This window comes from Panthera pardus, unplaced genomic scaffold, assembly GCF_024362965.1.
Source record: "Panthera pardus isolate Hobbes unplaced genomic scaffold, ASM2436296v1 HiC_scaffold_8, whole genome shotgun sequence".
Taxonomy (NCBI): domain Eukaryota; kingdom Metazoa; phylum Chordata; class Mammalia; order Carnivora; family Felidae; genus Panthera; species Panthera pardus.
The window spans coordinates 52,098,250-52,118,906 of NW_026527013.1; the positions used below are offsets into that span (position 1 = coordinate 52,098,250).

Here is a 20,657-nt window from a genome sequence, read left to right on the forward strand (position 1 = left end):
ACCAAACATTTATTTTTTTAACGTTTTACTGTTAAGTAATCTCTACACCCAATGTGGGGCTCAAACTCACAACCCGAGAGATCAAGAGTTGCATGCTCACCAACTGAACCAGCCAGGTGACCCTCTACCAAACACTTAAAGAATGAATATCTGCCTTCCCAAACTATTCCAAAAATAGAAAAGGAAGGTATTCTTCCAAATCCATTCTAGGAGGCCAATGTTACCCTGAAGAACTCATGCAACTTAACCTCCGAATAGATAATCTGATTAAAAATGGGCAGAGGACCTGAATACACAATTCCCAAAGACATACTGATGAACAGACACACGAAAAGATGCTCAGCATCACTCATCATAAGAGAAATGCAGATCAAAACCATAATGAGATAGTACCTCACACCAGTCAGAATGACTAGTATCAAAAAGACAAGTGTTGAATATGTGGAAAAAAGGTAACCCTTGTGTACTGTTGGTGGGAGTGCAAATTGGTGGAGCCATTGTGGAAAACAGTAAGGAGGTTCCTCAAAAAATTAAAAATAGAATTAACATATGGTCCAGCAATTCTACTTCTGGTTATTTATCAAAAAAAGCAAAAATAAAAACACTAATTCAACAAGACATCTGCACCCCACCCCATGTGCCCTGCACATTATTTACAATAGCTAGGACATGAAAGCAACCTAAGTGTCCATCGATGGATGAATGAAAAAAACCCAAAAACGTGGTGTATGTACACACACACACACACACACACACACGGAATATTCAACCATAAGAAATGAAATTGTGGCATCTGCAACATGGACAGACATTGAGGGCATGAAAGACATTGTATGATCTCACTTATATGTGGAATCTGTTAAAAAAAAAAAAAGACAAACATGAGAAAAACCATGCTCATAGATGATACAAAGAACAGATAGGTGGTTGCCAGAAGTGGGGTGTGAGGTGTGTAAAAGGGAGTCAAAAGATAAACTTTCAGGTATAAAATAAGTCACAGAGATGTGACTATAGGTAATACTATACTGCCTATCTGCAAGTTGCTAGGAGAGCACATCTCACAAGTCCTTCCTATCACAAGAAAAAACTTTAGATTTTATTTAAAAAATTTTTAAGTGTTTATTTTTAAATATAATTTGACAGTGTATATACAGTGTGCTCTTGGCTTTGGGAGTAGGTTCCCATGATTTATCACTTATATATAACACTCAGTTACCATCCCAACAAGTGCCCTCCTCAATGCCCATCTCCCATTTCCCCTCCCTGCCCTGGACCACCCCCCCCCCCCCCCGCCACCCCGCGCATCAACCCTCAGTTTGTTCTCTGTATTTAAGAGTCTCTGTCTCTTATGGTTTGCCTCCCTGTTTGTAACTATGTATTTTCCCCCCATCCCTTCCCTCATGGTCTTAAGTTTCTCACATTCCACATGTGAGTGAAAACATAAGATACCGGTCTTTCTCTGACTTATTTCGCTTAGCATAATACCCTCCAGTTCCATCCACGTTGCTGCAAATGTCAAGATTTCATTCTTTTTCATTGCCAAGTAGTATTCTATTGTGTGTGTGTGTGTGTGTGTGTGTGTGTGTGTACACACACACACACCACATCTTCTTTATCCATTCAGTTGATGGACATTGGGCTCTTTCCATAATTTGGCTATTGTTGATAGTGCTGCTATAAATATTAGGGTACATATGCCCCTTCAAATCAGCACTCCTGTATCCTTTGAATAAATTCCTAGGAGTGCTATTGCTGGGCTGTAGCGTATTTTTAATTTTTTAAAGAACCTCCATACTGTTTTCCAGAGTGGCTATACCACTTTGCATTCTCACCAACAGTGCAAGAGGGTTCCCCTTCTTCCACATCCTTGTCAACATCTGTTGTTTCCTGAGTTGTTAATTTTAGCCACTCTGACTGCTGTGAGGTGGTATCTCAATGTGGTTTTGATATGTATTTCTCTGACATGAGTGATGTTGAGCATCTTTTCATGTGTCTGTTAGCCATCTGCGTGTCTTCTTTGGAAAAGTGTTTAGTTTTGAGACAGAAAGAGACAGAGTGTGAGCAGGAGAGGGGCAGAGAGAGAGGAGACACAGACTCCAAAGCAGGCTCTGAGCTGTCAGCACAGAGCCTGACGTGGGGCTCGAACTCATGAACCATGGGATTATGACCTGGGTTGAAGTTGGAAGCTCAAATGAAAAAATTTGGGGGGTAATTATATACAGTGACAAATGTTAACTAGTTTTATTGTGGTAATCATTTTGTAATGTATACAAATACTGAATCATTAAATTATAAATCTGAAATAAAAATATGTCAATGATACCTCAGTAAAAACAAGAGGTGATTTAAAAAAAGTATTTTACTGAAAAACAAAAGATAAATCTATCCATTGCCCCTCAAAGTTTCCTTTGGTCTTTTTCCTAATCCCTCCCCTAGCCCTGCTCTACCCCAAAATTAAATGATCTGCTGTCACTCTAGTTTACTTTTTCTAGAATTTTAGATCAATGGAATTTTTTTAATCTGATTTTTGTCACTCTGTGTAATTATTTTAAAATTCATTCTTCTTATGTGTGTCAGTAGTCATTTCTTTTCATTGCTAAGGAACATTTCAATAGTATGGACAAAACACAATTTGATCCATTCACATGTAGATTATATCCAGTTTTTGGCTTTTAAAGCTGCTATGATCTTTTGTATGAACTTGAAAGTCAGTTTTGCTGGTTATAAATCCTTGGCCCACACATTCTTTCCTTGATTATTGTGATTTTTTTTTTCTATGCATGGATCATTGCTGTTCAAGAGTCTACTGAAAATCTAATTTTGTTTCCCTTGTAAGTCACATGGCTTTTTTCCCCCGGATGCCCAAACGATTTTGTTTATTTAAAGGCCAGTAATTTTATTACAATCATGTCCTTTATGCTAGTGATTCTGGGTTGATACTTTTTAAGCATTTTATTTTTTTAAGTAGACCCCATGCCCAACATGGGACTGGAACTCATGACCCTAAGAAGAAGAGCCATATGGTCTATCAACTTAGCCAGCCAGGCACCCCTCTGGGTTGAGATTTCTTTTTTCTCTAAAGTTTATTTATTTATTTTGAGAGAGAGAAAGACAACGCTCAAGGAGAATCCAAGTAGGCTCCGCATTGTCAGCACAGAGCTTGATGCAGGGTTTAATCCCTTGAACCATAAGATCATGACCTGAACTGAAAGCAAGAGTCAGATGCTTAACCAACAGTGAGCCGCCCAGGTGCCCCTGGGTTGATATTCTTAAGTGTAGAGCATGCTCTCTCAAAATGCAATTTCAAATTTTGTTTTAAAATTTTAAGATAGTTTTCTTGAATTAGTTTTTAGTATTTGTTCTTTTTTCTTCTTCAGGAGTTCTTCATATTCATGTTTGATCTTTGCCTGTCTACTTTCTTCTCAAAATCTTTTTATCTCTTCATTTAAAAAAAAAAAATTTTTTTTAATGTTTTATTTATTTTTGAGACAGGGAGAGACAGAGCATGAAAAGCAGAGGGTCAGAGAGAAGGAGACACAGAATCTGAAACAGGCTCCAGGCTCTGAGCTGTCAGCACAGAGCCTGATGCGGGGCTCGAACTCAGACCACAAGATCATGACCTGAGCCGAAGTTGGCCACTTAACCGACTGAGCCACCCAGGCACCCCTATCTCTTCATTTTTTTTTTAAGAAATACGACTTTATTTTCTTTTTATATTTTAGTTAATATACAATGCAATATTGGTTTCAGAGGTAGAATTCAGTGATTCATCACTTACATATGACGCCCAGTGCTCATTACAACAAATGCTCTTTTTAATACCCATCACCCATCTAGTCCATCTCTCATCCACCTCCCCTCCAGCAACTCTCAGTTTGTTCTCCTCATTAAGAGTCTTTTGTGGTTTGTGTCTCTCTCTTCTCTTTCCCCCTTTCCCATATGTTCTTCTGTTTTGTTTCTTAAATTCCATATATGAGTGAAATCATATGGTATTTGTCTTTCTCTGATTGACTTATTTCGCTTAGCATAATATATTCTAGCTCCATCCACATCGTTGCAAGATTTCAGGTTTGTTTTTTTTTTGATGGCTGAGTAGTATTCCAAAAATATGGAACACTTCATGAATTTGTGTGTCATCCTTGTGTAGGGGCCATGCTAATCTTCTCTGTATTGTTCCAATATTAGTATATATGCTGCCAAAGCAAGAAGAAATTTCCTCTTCTTCGCGATCTATTTATCTTAAGACATTATCTGTTGTGTTTATTTGCTCTTGTATTCTTTCCAGTTTAGTCTTTATTACTGAAATAATTTTTCATTTCTGATTTTTTCCTAAATTCTGTCACTTCATTTTGAAGTTTTTCTAATTATGACTTATGGTATTTTTTTCACACCTTGTATCATTTAAAAAATGTTTCTTAGCTTGATTTGAAATAGCAGGTGAGAGTTTGATTCTGTTTTGTGGGCATGCCTTTCTTTCATTGCTTGTCAGGATGTTATTCTGTATATTCTTTTTTTTTTTAATTTTAAGTTTTTACTTTAATTCCAGTTAGTTAACACGCAGTATTATATTTAGTTTCACAGTGATTCAACACTTCCATCCATCACCCTGTGCTCATCAAAAGTGCCCTCCTGAATCCCCATGATGTATTTCACCTATCCCTTGACAACTTCTTCCCTGGAAAATTTTTTTCCTAAGAAATAACTTAAAAACATTCAGAATGCTCAAGAATTTAGTTAAGGATAAAGCTCCTAAAAATTCCTAATGTATATTACATACATTCAGAACAATGTAAATTACTCAAATAGTTTATTATACCAAAACCCCCTTAGAGCCTACCTAACTACATCCCCTCTTAAATTAGAAACTTCCATGATAACATGCTGCTCACCAGCCTCCAAACCAGTTTCTATATTCTTTCCCTTTCTTGTGAGTTAAAATTTACGTAATTTCACCTCAAATGCTTTTGTTATTTTTATGTGAAATTATTGTCCTGAAAAAGTGAGGTCCAGGGAAGCCTTTCTAGGTTGAGAAGTCTGTTTTTGTTAATAAATGTGCTGACAAATATGACAACTTGCTTTCAAGATTTCTTGGCTTTGTTCCCCTCCCTGACTTTGGTCTATATACGTGCTTTCCTTTTTCTGTGTCTCTCTCCTGCTCGATTTTGATTTCTAGTAGTTTCTCCTCACCAGGGGCCCTGTCGTGGAAACAAGCCTTAGTGGGTCATAAAGGTCAGATTTCTACAAGTCCCTTTAGTCTTTCCCAGGGTGAGGGGCTTGCACTCAACTGGTAGGACAAAGTATTAAACCCCTCCCAGTCAGTCCTCCAAAGATAATACAGATGGCTAGTAAGCATATGAAAATGTGCCCAACTTCATTAGTCATTAGAAAAATGCAAACTGAGGCCACAGTGAGGTACCGCTTCACACCCACTCGGATGGCTATAACAAAACAAACAAACAAAAAAAGATGACAGTAAGATTTGGCAAGGATGTGGAGAAACCAAAACCCTTGTCCACTGCTGGAAGACATGTAAAATGGTATAATTAACCTGGAAACTCAAAAAGTTAAACAGACACTTTCCATCTGACTTGGTAATTCTACTCCCAGGTATATACCCAAGAAAACTGAAAACATATGCTCACAAAAATTCTTATACATGAAAGTTCATAGCAGTATTCACAATAGCTGAAAATGTCCATTAACGGCTAAATGAGATACATAAATTCACAGGATGGAATATCACACAATCATACAAAGGTATAAAGCACTCATACTATGATATGAATCCCAAAAACATGTTAAATGAGAGAAGCCAGTCACAAAGGACCACATTTGGCATACCTCATTCAATTGTGTTCCACTTCATTGTGCTTCAGTTACACCGTGTTTTTTACAAATTGAAGGTGTGTGGCTACCCTGTGTCAAGTAAGTCTATTGGTGCCATTGTTCCAACAGCATTTGCTCGCTTTGTGTGTCTGTCACATTTTGGTACTTCTCACAATATTTCAAGCTTTTTCATTGCTATATTTGTTATGGTGATTTGTGATCAGCAATCTTTGATGTTATTATTGCAACTGTTTTAGGGTGCCATGAATTACACCTATATAAAATGACAAGCTTCATTGATAAATGTGCATGTTTTGACGGCTCCACTAACTGGCTGTTCCCCCGTCTCTCACCCTCTCCTTGGGTCTTCCTATGAGACACAAACAACACTGAAATTAGGCCAGTTAATAACCTTACAATGACCTCTAACTGTTCAAGTGAAAGCAAGAGTCACGTGTCTCTCACTTTAAATCAAAAGCTAGAAATAATTCAGCTCAGTGAGGAAGGCATGTCAAAAGTTGAGACAGACTATACAAGCTAGGCCTCTTGCACCGAAGAGCCAACATCTGAATGCAAAGGAAAAGTTCTTGAAGGAAATTGAAAGTGCTACTCCAGTGACTATGCTAATGATAAAAAAGTGAAACCACCTCACCACTGATAAGGAGAAGGTTTTAGTGGTCTGGAGAGAAGATAACACCAGCAGCCACAACATTCCCTTAAACCAAAGCCTAATTGAGAGCAAGGCTCTAACTCTCTTCAATTCTGTGAAGGCTGAGAGAGGTGAGGAAGCCACAGAAGTGTGAAGCTAGCAGAGGCGGGCTCCTAAGGTTTAAGAAAAAAGGCCATCTCCATAACATAAACGTGCAGGGTGAAACAGCAGGTGCTGATGTAGAAGCTGCAGCAAGTTATCCAGAAGATCTAGCTCAGATCATGAATGAAGGTGACTACAGTAAACAGAGTTTCGATGTAGATGAAATAGCCTTCTATTGGAAGAAGATGCCATCTAGGCATAGCTAGAGAAAAGCCAATGCCTGGCTTCAAAGTTTCAAAGACAGGCCGATTCTCTTGTTAGGGGCTAATGCAGTTGGTGACTTGAGGTTGAAGCCAGTGCTCATTTACCATGCAGAAAATCCTAGCGTCCTTAAGATTTATGCTAAATCTACTCTGCCTGGGCTGTATAAATGGAACAACAAAGCCTGGATGACAGCACATCTGTTTACAATGTGGTTTATGGAATATTTTAAGTCCCCTGTTGAGACATATTACCCAAAGAATCCTTTAAAATGTCCCTGCCTGGGGGAGCCTGGGTGGCTCCGTCGGTTAAGCGTCCCGCTTCAGCTCAGGTCATGACTTTGTGGTCTGCAAGTTAGAGTCCTGTATCGGGCTCTCTGCTGTTACCATGAAGCCCACTTCAGATCCTCTGTTCCCCTCTCTTTCTACCCCTCCCCTGCTTGTGCTCTCTCTCTCTCAAAAATAAATGAAAGTTAAAAAAAAGTATTACTGCTGACAATGTACCTGGTCACCCAAGAGATCTAATGGAGATTGATGACAATGAGATTAATGTAGTTTTCATTCCTACTAACACAACATCCATTCAGCAATTTCCATGGATTAAGGAGTAATTTTGACTTTCAAGTCTTAAGAAATATATTTTGTAAGGCTGTGGCTGCCATGGTGATTCCTCTGATGGATCTGGGCAAAGTAAACTGAACACCTTCTGGAAAGGATTCACTGTTCTAGATGCCATTAAGAACATCTGTGATTCATGGGAAGAAATCAAAATAACAACATGAACAAGAGTGCAGAAGGAATAACTGCAGATGTGGTGGAAAGAGCAAGAGAACTAGAAGTGGAGCCTGAAGATGAGACTGAACTGCTATAATCAAACGATCCAACTTTAACACACAAGGAGTTGCTTCTTCTGGATGACAAAGAAAGTGGTTTCCTGAGATGGAATGTACTCCTGGTGGAGATGCTGTGAAGACTGTTGACATGACAACAAAAGATTTAGAATATTACATAAACTTAGCTGATAAGGCAGTGGCAGGATTTGAGAGGATGGACCCCAAGTTTGAAAGAAGTTCTGCTGTGGGTAAAATACTATTAAACAGCATTTCATGCTACAGAGAAATTGTTCATAAACGGAAGAATCAATAGATGTGGGAATCTTCAAAGCTGTTTTCTTTTAAGAAACTGCCCCACCACTCCAGCCTTCAACAACCACCACCCTGATCAGTCAGCAGCCATCAACACTGAGGCAAGCCCCTTCACCAGCAAATAAAAAACAAAACAAAAACCAAAAAACACACCCCCCCCCCCAAAAAAAAACAAAAAAACATTACAACTTGACTACTCAGATGATGCTTAGCATTCTTTAGCAATAAATTTTATTTAAGGTACATAGTTTTTTAGACCCAATGCTATTACTGTATACTTAATAGACCATAGGAGAGTGTAAATATAACTTTTATATGCAATGGGAAACCAAAAAATTCCTCGACTCCCTTTACTGCAGTGGTCTGGAACCAAACCCACAATGGCTCTGAGGTATTATAGGATCTGCCTGTATTATAGGATTCCATTCATACGAAATGTCCTGAATAGGCAAATCCATAGACAGAAAGTCAATTAGTGGTTGCCTAGGTTGGGGGTAGGGTGGAGAGCGACTGCTAAGGAGGATTCTTTTTGGGGTGATAAAAAAGTTCTGAAAATCAGCAGTGATAATTGCACAATTTTGTGAATATACTAAGAACTACAGAATCATATATTTTAAAAAGGGGTGAATTTTGTAAGTAAATTGTATACTAATTTAAAAACAAAAAAAATGCAAAACTTCTTTCAGTTTCAGGTGCTGTTCTTACACTGGCCAGCTATGGTTTCCAGTGAACACGGTTGGCTGCTTTGTCAGTTAGAAGGCACTCCATTGCTTCCTGCTTCCTCCTGCTCAGATACCAATACCCTAAGGCCTTTGGTTGTTGGTAGTTTATTTCCCTCTGCCTCTACTTTGGAGGTTGTGGAAATACCTCGTTACCTCCTTCTGTTGTAAATGTGGTTACTGAGTTTTTGGTTGTGCTACCTAGTTGCTCTGTTGGTTTTTACAGAGAGATGAGGAAAGACTGAAAAGCTATGATGCCATTCCCCACCATCTTCCCAGAAGCCGCTCACCCTATTCATTTCTGCAAGCTAGTCAGCAGATAAGAATCCAAGCATCTCAAGTAAAGACCCTGACACAGGCTCCTGGGGCCTTGAGGGCTGAACAGGCTGTGGATCTCTTAAACTCGAGAGGCGCATAAGTACAGCGTCAAACTTGAGAGCTACCAAGTTTCCATCTGGGTAGACTGCAGAAGAATCTGGGGCCACCAAAGTTGGAACTGTTACATAGTGAGAAGGCACAGATTCTGGGTTCTAACGCTGACACAGGACCTTCTCTAAGTCGTTTACTTTTTCTAAGCCTTTTCTGTGTCAACATAAAATGGGAACAGGACTGCTTACCTTGCAAATCTGTTAATTTGATAATTTCTTCTTTCATTGACAAATGTTTGTGAGGATTACGTGACACACAGTAGGGGCTCAAATGGTGTGAGACACTCTTCCACTGTCCATAGTGCTTTCTTATTTCAACCATAATATCCAATGAATGGAAATGCAAGGCACTGAATTCCTATGATGCTCTTTATAACACCACTCAGTTCGAGGGGGTCCCAATGACCACTGCAAGCACGTTAACTTGAGGCGTCCATGGCAAAGGTACCAGGTAGGCAGGCTGCCACTACCACCTTGCCAGTGCCCTGGCCCTCCCTGACTTGGGAGCTTGCAAGAAGGCATCTGTGCCAAACCCTGTCCTGGGCTGAATGAGGCTGGTGCAGCTTGGGGCCTCCCTGGATGCCGCCTCTGTCTGACTTCAGAGCAAAGCGGCTTGAAGTTGCCCCACCAAACAAGTCTGAGCATCAGTCCTTCCCAGCCCCCCCGCAGAGCAACGACACAACTCCTGCCACTCTCTAGGGAGTTTCCAGGAGACACAAGGCAAGGTAGCAGAGCTACCCTCCACATGCAGGCAGAGTCTGGACTTACAGTGTGAGCATTGTTGATCTTTTTCACTTCCCACTGGCCCTCTCCGGTGTATGTCAGCAGGGAGATGGCCCCATCCGAGCTCCCACAGGCGAGGATTAGGCCATAGTCATGGGGGGCCCAGCACACAGAGTTTACTGTGGGAAGGAGGGAGGCACAGTTAGCAGAATTTGCCAAGAGGAAGTTTCACTTTTGTCAATTAAGAAGATTTAAAAAACCCATCACCTACGACTATCATAACTTCATAAACTATAGTCTACCTTTACAAAAAGTAGGACGGGGTGGGATAGATAAAGGGGATTAAGGGTGTACTTATTGTGATGAGCACGGAGTAATGGATAGAAATACTGAATCATTATAATATACATCTGAAACCAATATAACACTACATTAATAAAAAAGTAATAGGAAAAAAAGTAGGACAATAATCTGAGAATAAAGGCCAGTACTTAAAATGAATAAACTTAAAAAAATGCACCGTGTTGTTTTTTTTTTCCTTTCTTGATTTGCTTTAGACTGGCTTTAGGTCTTAGCGCCTTACCTCTGCTGTGGACAGACAGGAGAAAAACCAACCAAATCCAAGGGATAAACAAGGAGCACCATGAGGGGAAAGGCACCAGTGAGCTTCAGCCACGACCGGTGCAAGGCCCCGCCCACCCGCTCCTACCACACTCACGGTACCTGAGGAGTCGTGGCCTGTGTGCTCATGTGTCTTCTCCCAGGTGCCATTCTCCTCTTTCCAGATAATGACTTTCCGGTCATAGGAGCAGGATGCCAGGATGTTCCCATACATGGGGTGGGCCCAGGCCACTTGCCACACAGGACCCTCGTGACTGCAAGGGGAGAGGATCAGAGGCGGCTCACATGGGCCACAGGAACCTGCGGTGCTCTGCCAGCCACTACTTTGGACCCAACTGAATGCCTTCCTTGATAGGCAGATACAGTATCTTAGGACAGAGCCACCTAAGAATTTTATAAGGGAGAACTATAGGATGTCACCGCCAAAAGGGACCTTTGTTGGGACGTGAAAGAGGACACAGAGGCTTTGAAAGCAAGTCAGGACTCTAAGTTAGCCTCTTTGTTCCTACACGGCAGAACCTCCCTCCCTCATCCCGCAGTGCAGCCGACACCACTTACACCTGCCATCATCAGGAGAAACCTCTCAGTCTATTCATTTGTGCACTGATCAATCTAGGGTTTGCACCCACAAATACTCAGGAAGTATTTACAGAGTGAACTGCTACTCATCCTTCCACAATGGCTAAGTCTTGAGTATCTGTTTCATATTTTTCACTCTTCTTCTAATTTGTTCAAGGGCATGTCTCTGCTCTTCTGATCTTATGCATTCACCTGGTAAGTACTATCTGAGCACACACGCAGTGCTAGACTCTACTAGGACCGTCTCTAAGGTGCAGGGAAGGGTGGGCACCAAGCACAAAGAAGCGGCACGGCAGAGGTGATGGCCCAGGCTCTTTCACACCCACTTGCCATTCACTAGCTGCTTGACTTTAGGCAAGGGCCATGCCCTTTCTACGGCTTAGTCTCCCAATGGAGATATGAGCAAGGCTTCTTTCATACCGTGCTCATGAGGGGAAATATTGGTGATAACTCACATATAAAGCTTGGAACAGTGCTGGGCACAAGAAAAGAAAAAACCACTCATGCCTGTTAGTTGGTACTGCTGTTCCTTGTTCACTCCTCTACCCCACTCAAAGTGTCCTCCTCCCTCTGGCTGGGACAATTCCCAGTCCCCACAAAGGAGCTGCCAAGCAAACTCACAGAAGACTCAAATGTCCTACAACTAGCATAGTTTTAACTGAGGCAAAAAAAAAGAAAGGGTGTGTGGATTTTTTATTCCTGTAATATTGCACATCTTTTGAACCTAAGAAAAACAGGGCAGAAAGGACTGAGTAACAGCAGACGTGCCCGCTTCTGCTAGAGCTGGCAGCCAGGCACCTCTCTGTGCAGCCATGGGCTGCTGCTGGCCAGGGAAAGTAGCATGTGACCCCTTACTCAATTTTTGACACTCAGGAAGAGGGGAACTTCTAGGCCCATCTCCCCAGAAGGCTACTTAGTTATGCCTTTTTTTTTTTTATATAGAAAACTTAAAAAAAATTTTTAATGTTCATTTGCTTATTTTTAAGAGAGAGAAAGAGCATGAGTGGGGGAGGAGCAGAGAGAGGAGACACAGAATCCAAAGCAGGTTCCAGGCTCTAAGATGTCAGCACAGAGCCCGATGCGGGGCTTGAACTCACGAACTGTGAGATTATGACCTGAGGCAAAGTCGGACGCTTAACCAGCTGAGTCACCCAGGCGCCCCAAGTTATGCCTTCTTTAATTAACAAACGTGTAATGAGCCCCTATCTGTCAGGGGTTCTTAATTTCTTCTGTGCAGTCTGGTGAAGGAAATGGTTGCTCCCTTTTCAGAATAATGGATACAACAAGCTAGGATTATAAAGGAAATCTAATTATACTACAATACGGTTAGTGAAATGTTAAAGAACGATTTATAATACAGTGATACGTGTACTTCTCAGCACATTAATAAACTCTAGTGGCAAGTCTAATAGCCACTCTTAGTTCAGAGTAGTGATGAGTGTCAGTGCTACTCTGAGACAGCTACAACTGTAATGTGATATGAAACCATGTGTGTCTTCTACTGGTAATAAAATTACAGGTGCTCTGACTTCTGTGGTTTCCAGCCTACCTCCAAGGTTGAAGGAAATGCTAAATATCTGAGTCACTGAAAATAAAGATGTGATTTTTTTCCCTCAGCCCCAGTTCACCAAGCCCTGAATTCTATACACAGAACACTGGAGATCCATGGAATCCAGGTCAAGAACTCCCATTTATTTGAAAGGCAATGGAATGAGGGAAAGCAGAAGTGTGGCCACAAAAACCAGCCAGGATCTCAAGAATCTCAATAGGGAGATGAAATATGGCCCTTTGTAGCAACGTGGATGGAACTGGAGAGTGTTATGCTAAGTGAAATAAGCCATACAGAGAAAGACAGATACCATATGGTTTCACTCTTATGTGGATCCTGAGAAACTTAACAGGAACCCATGGGGGAGGGGAAGGAAAAAAAAAAAAAAAAAGAGGTTAGAGTGGGAGAGAGCCAAAGCATAAGAGACTTAAAAACTGAGAGCAAACTGAGGACTGATGGGGGGTGGGAGGGAGGGGAGAATGGGTGGTGGGTATTGAGGAGGGTACCTGTTGGGATGAGCACTGGGTGTTGTATGGAAACCAATTTGACAATAAATTTCATATTTAAAAAAAAAAAAAAAGAATCTCAGTAGGGAGAGAATAAATCAAACATTTGTAAATATTACTGAATATCTGCCATGGGTAAATAGGCAAATTTATGGGATTTATATAATTACTAATGCATTTTTACATTAACATTATTCTTACATTTCTGCCTTTCAGGGCCACTTTAGATCAAGTTGGCTAAACAAAGGAAGGTCATTTCCCACTTTTAAAGGCAGCAGTAGCTATTGAAAGCACGTGGTGAGCAGGCCCTGCCTGGGAGGAGGCAGCATCAGCCCATTTTGAGGGTGAGCAGGTGAAGGCCTTGCCCAAGGTCTTCTAGTGAGTATCTGGGTGGCAAAGTTGGGATTTATTCCTGGATCCATCAGCCCGGGATGTCTGCTGAGGGCAGTCACTTGGCTGGGACCTGGGTGTTCTCTCTGCTAACTGCACCATGGGGCTCCTCTGATCTGTGTTCTTAGCTTTTCCTGCCATTCTTGAGAAGCCCAACCATTCTCTGAGACCTTGCCCAGGTGTGGCTGCACTCACCCCCTGAGGTCGGCGATGAGGATTTGTCCTCCATTTCGCACATCGAAGATTTTGACGGACCTGTCTGATGAGCAGGTTGCCAGGCGGGTGCCATAGTAGTCCATCTGGGCATCGTGCTGCAAAGGGAGGATAGCTCAGGAAGCCTGCAGGCTGGGCGGGTGGGGGTGGGGTAGTCACCAGGACAGTCTAGTTTGGACCAAAATTTACCTGAAATTAACCTCAAAGCAGCATCACTATCAGGCAACAAGCCAGCATCCCGACATTCCCATTTCTCTGACAGGCACTGTCTTTCTGAAGGGACAAGAAAAACCATACCTAGCTGCTTTGAGACCCTTTACAGACACGGGAAAGTCCTTTCCATCCTATTCTGTAGGGTGGGTATGGGAGACAAAACGCTGACTGGCTAGCCTCCCTCTTCTTCCTTCGTCAGGCCCCACCATGTTCTGAGGCTCTGTGGGCTACCGGGGAGGATACGTGGAGGTTCAGCTCAGCCCCAGAACCCAGGGCTAATGCTGATCCAAAGGAACAGCCTAAGACTGCCTGTAGTCCCCAGTGAGGTCCTCCAAAATGCACATTGGGCCTGGACATAGGTTCTATTCAGACATTTGGGCTCCTTCCTCCAACCATGGCCTTGGATCCTTTGTGGACCTTTGTTCCTGGATTTTTACTAGACCTTTTTCCTAGTAGTAGGCCCAGTACCCCAGACTCTTCACCAATGCCTTAAATGTCACTAGTCCCACCGATGAACGGACCTTCTGGATGCTAACTGTCCATCCAGACCTAGGGCTGGTCCCTGCCCACAGCTCTTGTCTCCCTGGTTCCTCTGAGGTGCAAGGATGAGGCTTTGCCCCACTGAACATCCTGGTCCTTTCTGTTTGTTGCCTATTCCAAGGTACCTTCTTCAGTTGTCTCATTTTGGGGGTTTTAGGAACTATCAGCTATCATTCTTATGGTATTCAGGAGCAATTCCACTTTTTCAACAGAAGCATTCTGTCTGCTTCAACATTCTTTCCCCACCTCTCTCTCTACCTGAGGAAAACGTCCTGATTCTTCTTTGGAAGTCACCCCCTCAACTCTTCTAGGTCTTGGCTTCTTGGAAGGCAGGCAATGCAAGTATTAAGATAGATTTCTTGGACACTTCTCTTGCAGAGTGCCATCACACACTTCAACAGGAAGTAGGGCATAGTACCTACAGACTTAAATCCTATCTCTTTACCTTACCTGTTTTGCAACCTTGGAAAAATGACATAATCTCCTTAAACCTGTTTCCTTCTCTTTAAACGGGGCTAATGGTGGCATCTGCTTTAAGAGTTGTTATGAAGGGTAAATGAGATACTGAATGAAAGTATTTAGTATGAGTCTGACAGTAAGTGAACATGCAAACATTAGTCATTACTACTATGCCTCATCTGCTTCTCAAATCTAACCTACCCAAGCAGGTAGCATATCCATTATTTTCCCCATTTTACCTATGGGGAAATCAGTGCTGGCCCAGAAAAGTTAAGAAATTGGTGGGAGTCTCAGACTGCATTTTCTTACCCAAGGTACCATGCTGTCTCCAAGGAGGTGTGGTCTTACAGCTAGACCAACACATGACTGCATCCAAAAAAGATATACAACCACCGTGAGACCAGGCAACATCTCAGAAGCCCAAAAGCAATTGCTGGTGAGGTTGTGAGGGCAGGGAGGAAATGCTGTAAGCTTACTGAACAGGGTCTTGCTCAAAGGCTGGGCCTGGACTGCTTGGCCCTGCATGAAGGAGAGTCTGCATCTTTGCTGCTAGAGACTTTAATCTCTGGACCTTCTCCACTGCCCTGTCCTCTGATACCGAGCCCCGTGTTTGCCTCTCAGGAAACGCCCTGAGTTAATGAGTTCTGGTTCAAAGGGCTTTGCCCGGCCCACTGTCTGTGGTAGTCCTACCTTGGCTCTGCTTTGGGCTTTCGCGGTAAATGCTCTCTGCCTTTGTACTGAGTAACCTTCCTATTCTCTCTTCTTTCAGCCCTCTTTGCTATGGGGCTAAGAAGTAGCAGTAGGAGGAAGGCATGTGGGAAAACCATTGTTAGACCTTCGCACCTACGCAGCCTTCATCTCAGAGCAGGTTGCTCTGTTGCCTAAAGACTGAGGGCCTTGAGCTATAAACAATTCCCAGGTTCCTCCCACTATAGAGTGACCAGAATGTCAGAGTCCTGCCAATGTGGCAGCCACTTCTGGGAGAATAACCATATCCTGAGGTTACAGCCTCACTAAAGGGTGCAAAGCCACACTGGATTTATGGATGATCAACAGAAATGCTCCCCTGCACTGAAATGCACACCTGCACAGTGCGTGAGGGAAGGCTAAAGGAATACTTACAATCATGTCCTCATGGGAGGTGTCCACAGTGTTAATTACCGATACCTAAAACCAAAGATACAGTTGGTAAATCAACAGATGGCAGTTAGAATGCAAATTAAATCTATCAGTCATCTCTAAAGTTCTTGCCTGCATTTGTTCATTCATTCACTAAACATTTAGTTTCAGTATGTTCTTTTTGCCAAGAAATGGAGATATAATGAGTAAGAAGTATTTCTTGGGGCACCTGGGTGGCTCAGTTAAGCACCTTACTCTTGATTTCGGCTCAGGTCATGACCTACAGTAAGTTGGAGCCCCACGTCAGGCTCTGTGCTGCTGGTGTGCAACAGCTTAGGACTCTCTATGGGCACGTGCTCTCTCCCTCTCAAAATAAATAAGTATTTTAAAAAATGAAGAAAAGAAGTATTTCTTGCCCCAAGAATGTTGCACATAATTAACCCTGACATGCAAAGATAAGTACTTTAACGGTAGTTTACATGTACCGTAGCAGCCTGAGGGGCTGGTGGTGGTAGACATGAACTGGGGGTCAGATGATGAGAAATTTGCCAGGTGGCACAGGGGAAAAAAGGAAAGTCCAAGCAGAGGGACTAATATGAGCAAAAGTGGGGGGAATGGCAACCAGTCCTGGCTACGTTTGAGGGTAAAGAGGCACCCTGGGGGAGCTATGGCTGTTGTTCCCTTCCTGGATGACAGAGTTTCTGACGTTACAGGCAGTTTTTTACATAACAGAGTTAATACCTAAGATTTGGAGAGCCGATTCAAGTTTCTCCTGAAGCTGCTCCCTGGTCCACCACCTGTGACAGATCCTAGTCCCTCACTTACTGGGATCCAGGGTTGAGCAGCTTATAGGGCTGGAACACAGCGGCCATGGTCATCACCCTCCCATTCACTCTTTGAGGTCCAGCTCAAATTATGCCCCTGTTCTTGAAGATTCCAAGATTCCCCAACTTGCTGGACTCCTCTGAGTATCTTAAGCACTTAATGTCTACAACACTTCACATCGTTTCTTTCTTTTTTTTTAGTTTATTTATTTTTGAGAGAGAGAAAGACAGTGAGAGAGAGCGCAAGCACACAAGCAGGTAAGGGGCAGAGAGAGAAAGGGAGAATCTGAAGCAGACTCCTGGCTCCGAGCTGTCAGCACAGAGCCTGATGCGGGGCTTGAATCCACAAACCTTGAGATCATGACCTGAGCTGAAATCGGACGCTTAACCAACTGAGTCACCCAGGTGCCCCCACTTTACACCCTTTTCTTCTCTTAACACAAGATGAACTCCCTGGACCAGGGTCTGTGTCGTCCACAGTTCTGAATCTTTTCAAATCACCCAAGCACAGTGCTTTGCAACCAAAAGGAACCCAGTGACTGCTTGCTCAATGAATAAATGAACAAAACCAGACAACTTTACTTTGCTCAACCACTATTTAAATTCTTGGGACAGAAAAGGACTGTAAGGGAGGTTTCAGTTTGGAACTGTATTTCTTTTTCCTTTCTTTCCTTCCTTCCTTCTTGAGAGAGAAAGAGAGCAAGCGAGCAAGCAGGGGAGGGCAGAGGAATAGAGACAGAGCATCCCAAGCAAGCTCCACGCCCAGTGTGCAGCCTGCCTTGAGGCTTGATCTCATGACCATGAGATCCTGAGAGGAAACCAAGAGTTGGATGCTTCACCAATGGAGCTGCCGAGGCACCCTGGAACTGGTACATCTTACCACCTCTCCCATTTCATTTTTTTCTGGTACAAGCCCTGAAGGTATAAAGTCTGATTTGACTTTTTGGAAAAGTGGAGACTGGAAAAGGACAGTTGCAGAGCAGTTCAAAAGGTACATAACAAGTAAGCACCAGTTTTCTCATCAAATTCTAGGCTCCCTAATAAGCAGACCTCTAAGATCTGCAAAGGCAAGTATGGAAGATGAAGATTCTCTTACTCTTGCCAAGCCGTCTAGATTACAAAGTACTCTCTCAGATGCACCGGGAAGGACAAAGGGCAGGATTAATTGGAGCCATCTGATAACTAAGGAAATGAAGAAACCCAGAAGAGAGAGCATTAGCCAAAGTCAAAGAGCTAGTTAAAGGCGGAGCTGGAAAAACAGCCCCACCTGTTAATTCTCAGCGCACAAAACTTTCCACCTGACCAGGCTGTCTATCTACAATATAAAGTAGTTGTTATACTGACTTCCCTAAATCAGCAGCTGAGGGCTAAGCAGAGTCAGGAACAAAGTTTACTGGTAGGTTTGCCCCAGGTCACCAAAGGGCCTCAGGAATAACTAGCATTTATTTTTAACCACCCTCACCCACCAGCCAGGATTGGTGGGAACCGCACTTCTGAAGAAGTGACTTTTTCTTTTTTTTTAAGCTCTTTTCTAAAAAAAGGTCCTTCTTCCTGAGCACCTCACGTTGTCTGGTCCTTGTTAAGTAGTAAGAGGCAGCCCTTAAAACAATTCAGTTCTTCCCAATCGGCTGAAGAGTTAAAATTTCATTTAGAGAGTGCTGAGTATCAGAACATGAGTGATTCTACTCAGCAGCTGAAGAATGAGGGGCCAAAAGAGATGATTAATGTCAAACCCTGCAGACCAAGAACTAAACCCAGTGTCCTGACTTCTGGTGTGTCCAAGCACACCCATTGTCCTGAGAGCACTGGTTTACTGTATTCCCCCTACTCTGTGCCAGTCTCCAGCGACATGATTTTATTCATTAGTTACCATTCAGTCATTCACTCAAAGAGTAAATGTGGAATGACTGTACGCTGGATGCCAGAGATTTAAAAAATCGAGCCCCTACCCTCAGTCATTTAAAAGCTCATCCTCACACCAGTTTCTTGAAGCGCCCATCGTACTTTCCGGCCCTACACCGAACAACTGTTCCGCATACATCTCTGCTGGGAGTGGTGGTAGGTGGTGGAAAGGACTGGTTAAGAGGGTTCGAATCTCAGCTCTGCCACTTACCAGTGGTGTAAGAGGCTTCACCTCTCCGAACCTCAAGCTTCCTCATGCGTAAAGTGTCGATAATAACAGCACCTATTTTGCAGGGCTGTTAGCAGGCGGAGATTATGGACAACGCTTGGAACTTACTAAGGGCTCAGGATACAGTAGCACCTACGGTGTTCTGGGTTTTGTTTTCATTTGTTGGGGGAAGAGAAAAAAAAAGAAAAAAGAAAAAAGAAAGAGCAAGAGACGCGGCAGCAACGCGGTCCGCATAGTTCCAAGAGGTTCTAAGGCCTCCCTCTGGCCTGCCCCTCCGAAAGGTTCCGAGGGGCAGGACCAGAGCCCCGCAAACCTCGAAGCGGTGAAGGGGAGCTGAATGGCCCCGGTCTGGGGCTTGAACCTCAGCAGGGTAGTGGAACCCGGGAGGGTCGCATCCCCGGACCCCACACTCACCATGCCTGCGACGGTGGGCAGCTCCCGGTCTCGGACGTGGCAGCTCCCGGAGGCGCCCCCGAACAGCTCACTTCCGGCGCCGGGCTGGCCGGCAGTCGGGCCGTGGCTCTAGAGCCTCCGGGTAGCAACGCGCTCCGCTCTTACGAAAGGTCCGTGCCTTTTCCGGGCCTTACCCCGCCCTCCCAAGGCCGCTCCCCTTCTGCGTGCGGAGCGCACGAGACCAAAGGGGTGGGGCTCTGGTTTCCAAGGCCCGGCTCATCCCGGGCCTTTTGGAATCCGCAACTGTAGCAGGTCTTCTCTTCCGAAGAGCCCTTGCCTTTTGCTGGGATCCGTACACGAAAGGAAGGATTCATAACTACAGCTTCACCTCCCTCCCTGCAGGTTCTGGGTCCAACCGGCCTTAGGATGAACATCGTAGGAGAGTAATTTTGGGGGTAGTGGGTAGACTGGTCCTAGTGCTTTCTTGTTAGTCCCTCCTCAGGACCCAAAGCTGGGACCGGAGGCAGTGAAGGCCAGGGGATGCCAGTTACCAGAGGTTGAGCCCTCTCACCCTGCCCTCTCCAAGCCATGGGAGGAACCAACGCCTCCAAACTGCCCCTTCCCCACAGTCCTGGGATCCTGTGAATCTGGTCCATCAGGTGGATACCCCAGGCAGGGAGGGATCTCAGCTAGGCTCTTGCGGCTACAGCCCAGTACCTAAACCCCAGTATCCCCAACCCCTAGGTCCCGGGCTTCCTACAAGCACAATGAAAATGCAGTACTGCTGGACAGAGCCCGGGAGCTCCCCTCAGCCACACATGGTCAGGCAGCCCTGGACCTCTCATGGCGTTAATGAGTCCAGTGACCTAGGGTGGAGTCTAGGCTCCCCTTGTGTAAGTCACAATCCCTCAGTTTCTGTCTTGACACTAGATGGAAGAATTCTAGCTGGCGATGGTCACTGCTGGAGAGAAGATGTTAAGGCTCAAAGAGTGTGACAGACCTAGAGCATCAAGGAACTTTGGAGCAGGGGCCAAAGTTGTGTGGTGTTAAAGAGTTAAGTGCTGGGCCTCCAAGCAGTGGCTCATCCTTCCGCCCCCACCCCAGATTTCAAGATTATTTCCCTCTAATGGAGAAATATTGCAGGGATGTTGGCGGTGGAGCTAAGGGACAAAGGGGGCAGGGCGCTTGGGTCTCCTGTTCTTCAAGGGACAAGCCCTGGCCTTCAGTCTATAGCTGCACCACTGATTCTCTGGGTGCATCATTTCTCT

The 20,657-nt window shown here is 43.9% G+C and overlaps 1 protein-coding gene and 1 non-coding gene across 3 annotated transcripts in view; both read right to left on the reverse strand.

Annotated features, from left to right (window-relative positions):
* SEC13 (SEC13 homolog, nuclear pore and COPII coat complex component) overlaps positions 1-19,532 on the reverse strand; it is a 34,963-nt gene extending 15,431 nt beyond the window's left edge. The window contains exons 1-5 of one of the 2 annotated variants that reach the window (XM_019428173.2): positions 19,411-19,532; positions 16,045-16,089; positions 13,693-13,808; positions 10,576-10,727; positions 9,898-10,031 (exon numbers count right to left, since the gene is read on the reverse strand). In XM_019428173.2, coding sequence (XP_019283718.1) covers positions 9,898-10,031; positions 10,576-10,727; positions 13,693-13,808; positions 16,045-16,089; positions 19,411-19,413 — 450 coding nt within the window. In that variant the 5' untranslated portion in view covers positions 19,414-19,532. Of the gene's footprint in view, positions 1-9,897; positions 10,032-10,575; positions 10,728-13,692; positions 13,809-16,044; positions 16,090-18,978; positions 19,102-19,410 lie in introns of those variants that run through there. The other variant, XM_019428174.2, reaches the window with a different exon arrangement.
* LOC128775718 (U6 spliceosomal RNA) lies at positions 4,103-4,205 on the reverse strand. The gene has a single exon (XR_008420698.1). It is a non-coding gene; the product is annotated as a U6 spliceosomal RNA (small nuclear RNA).
* Positions 19,533-20,657: the final 1,125 nt, after the last annotated feature.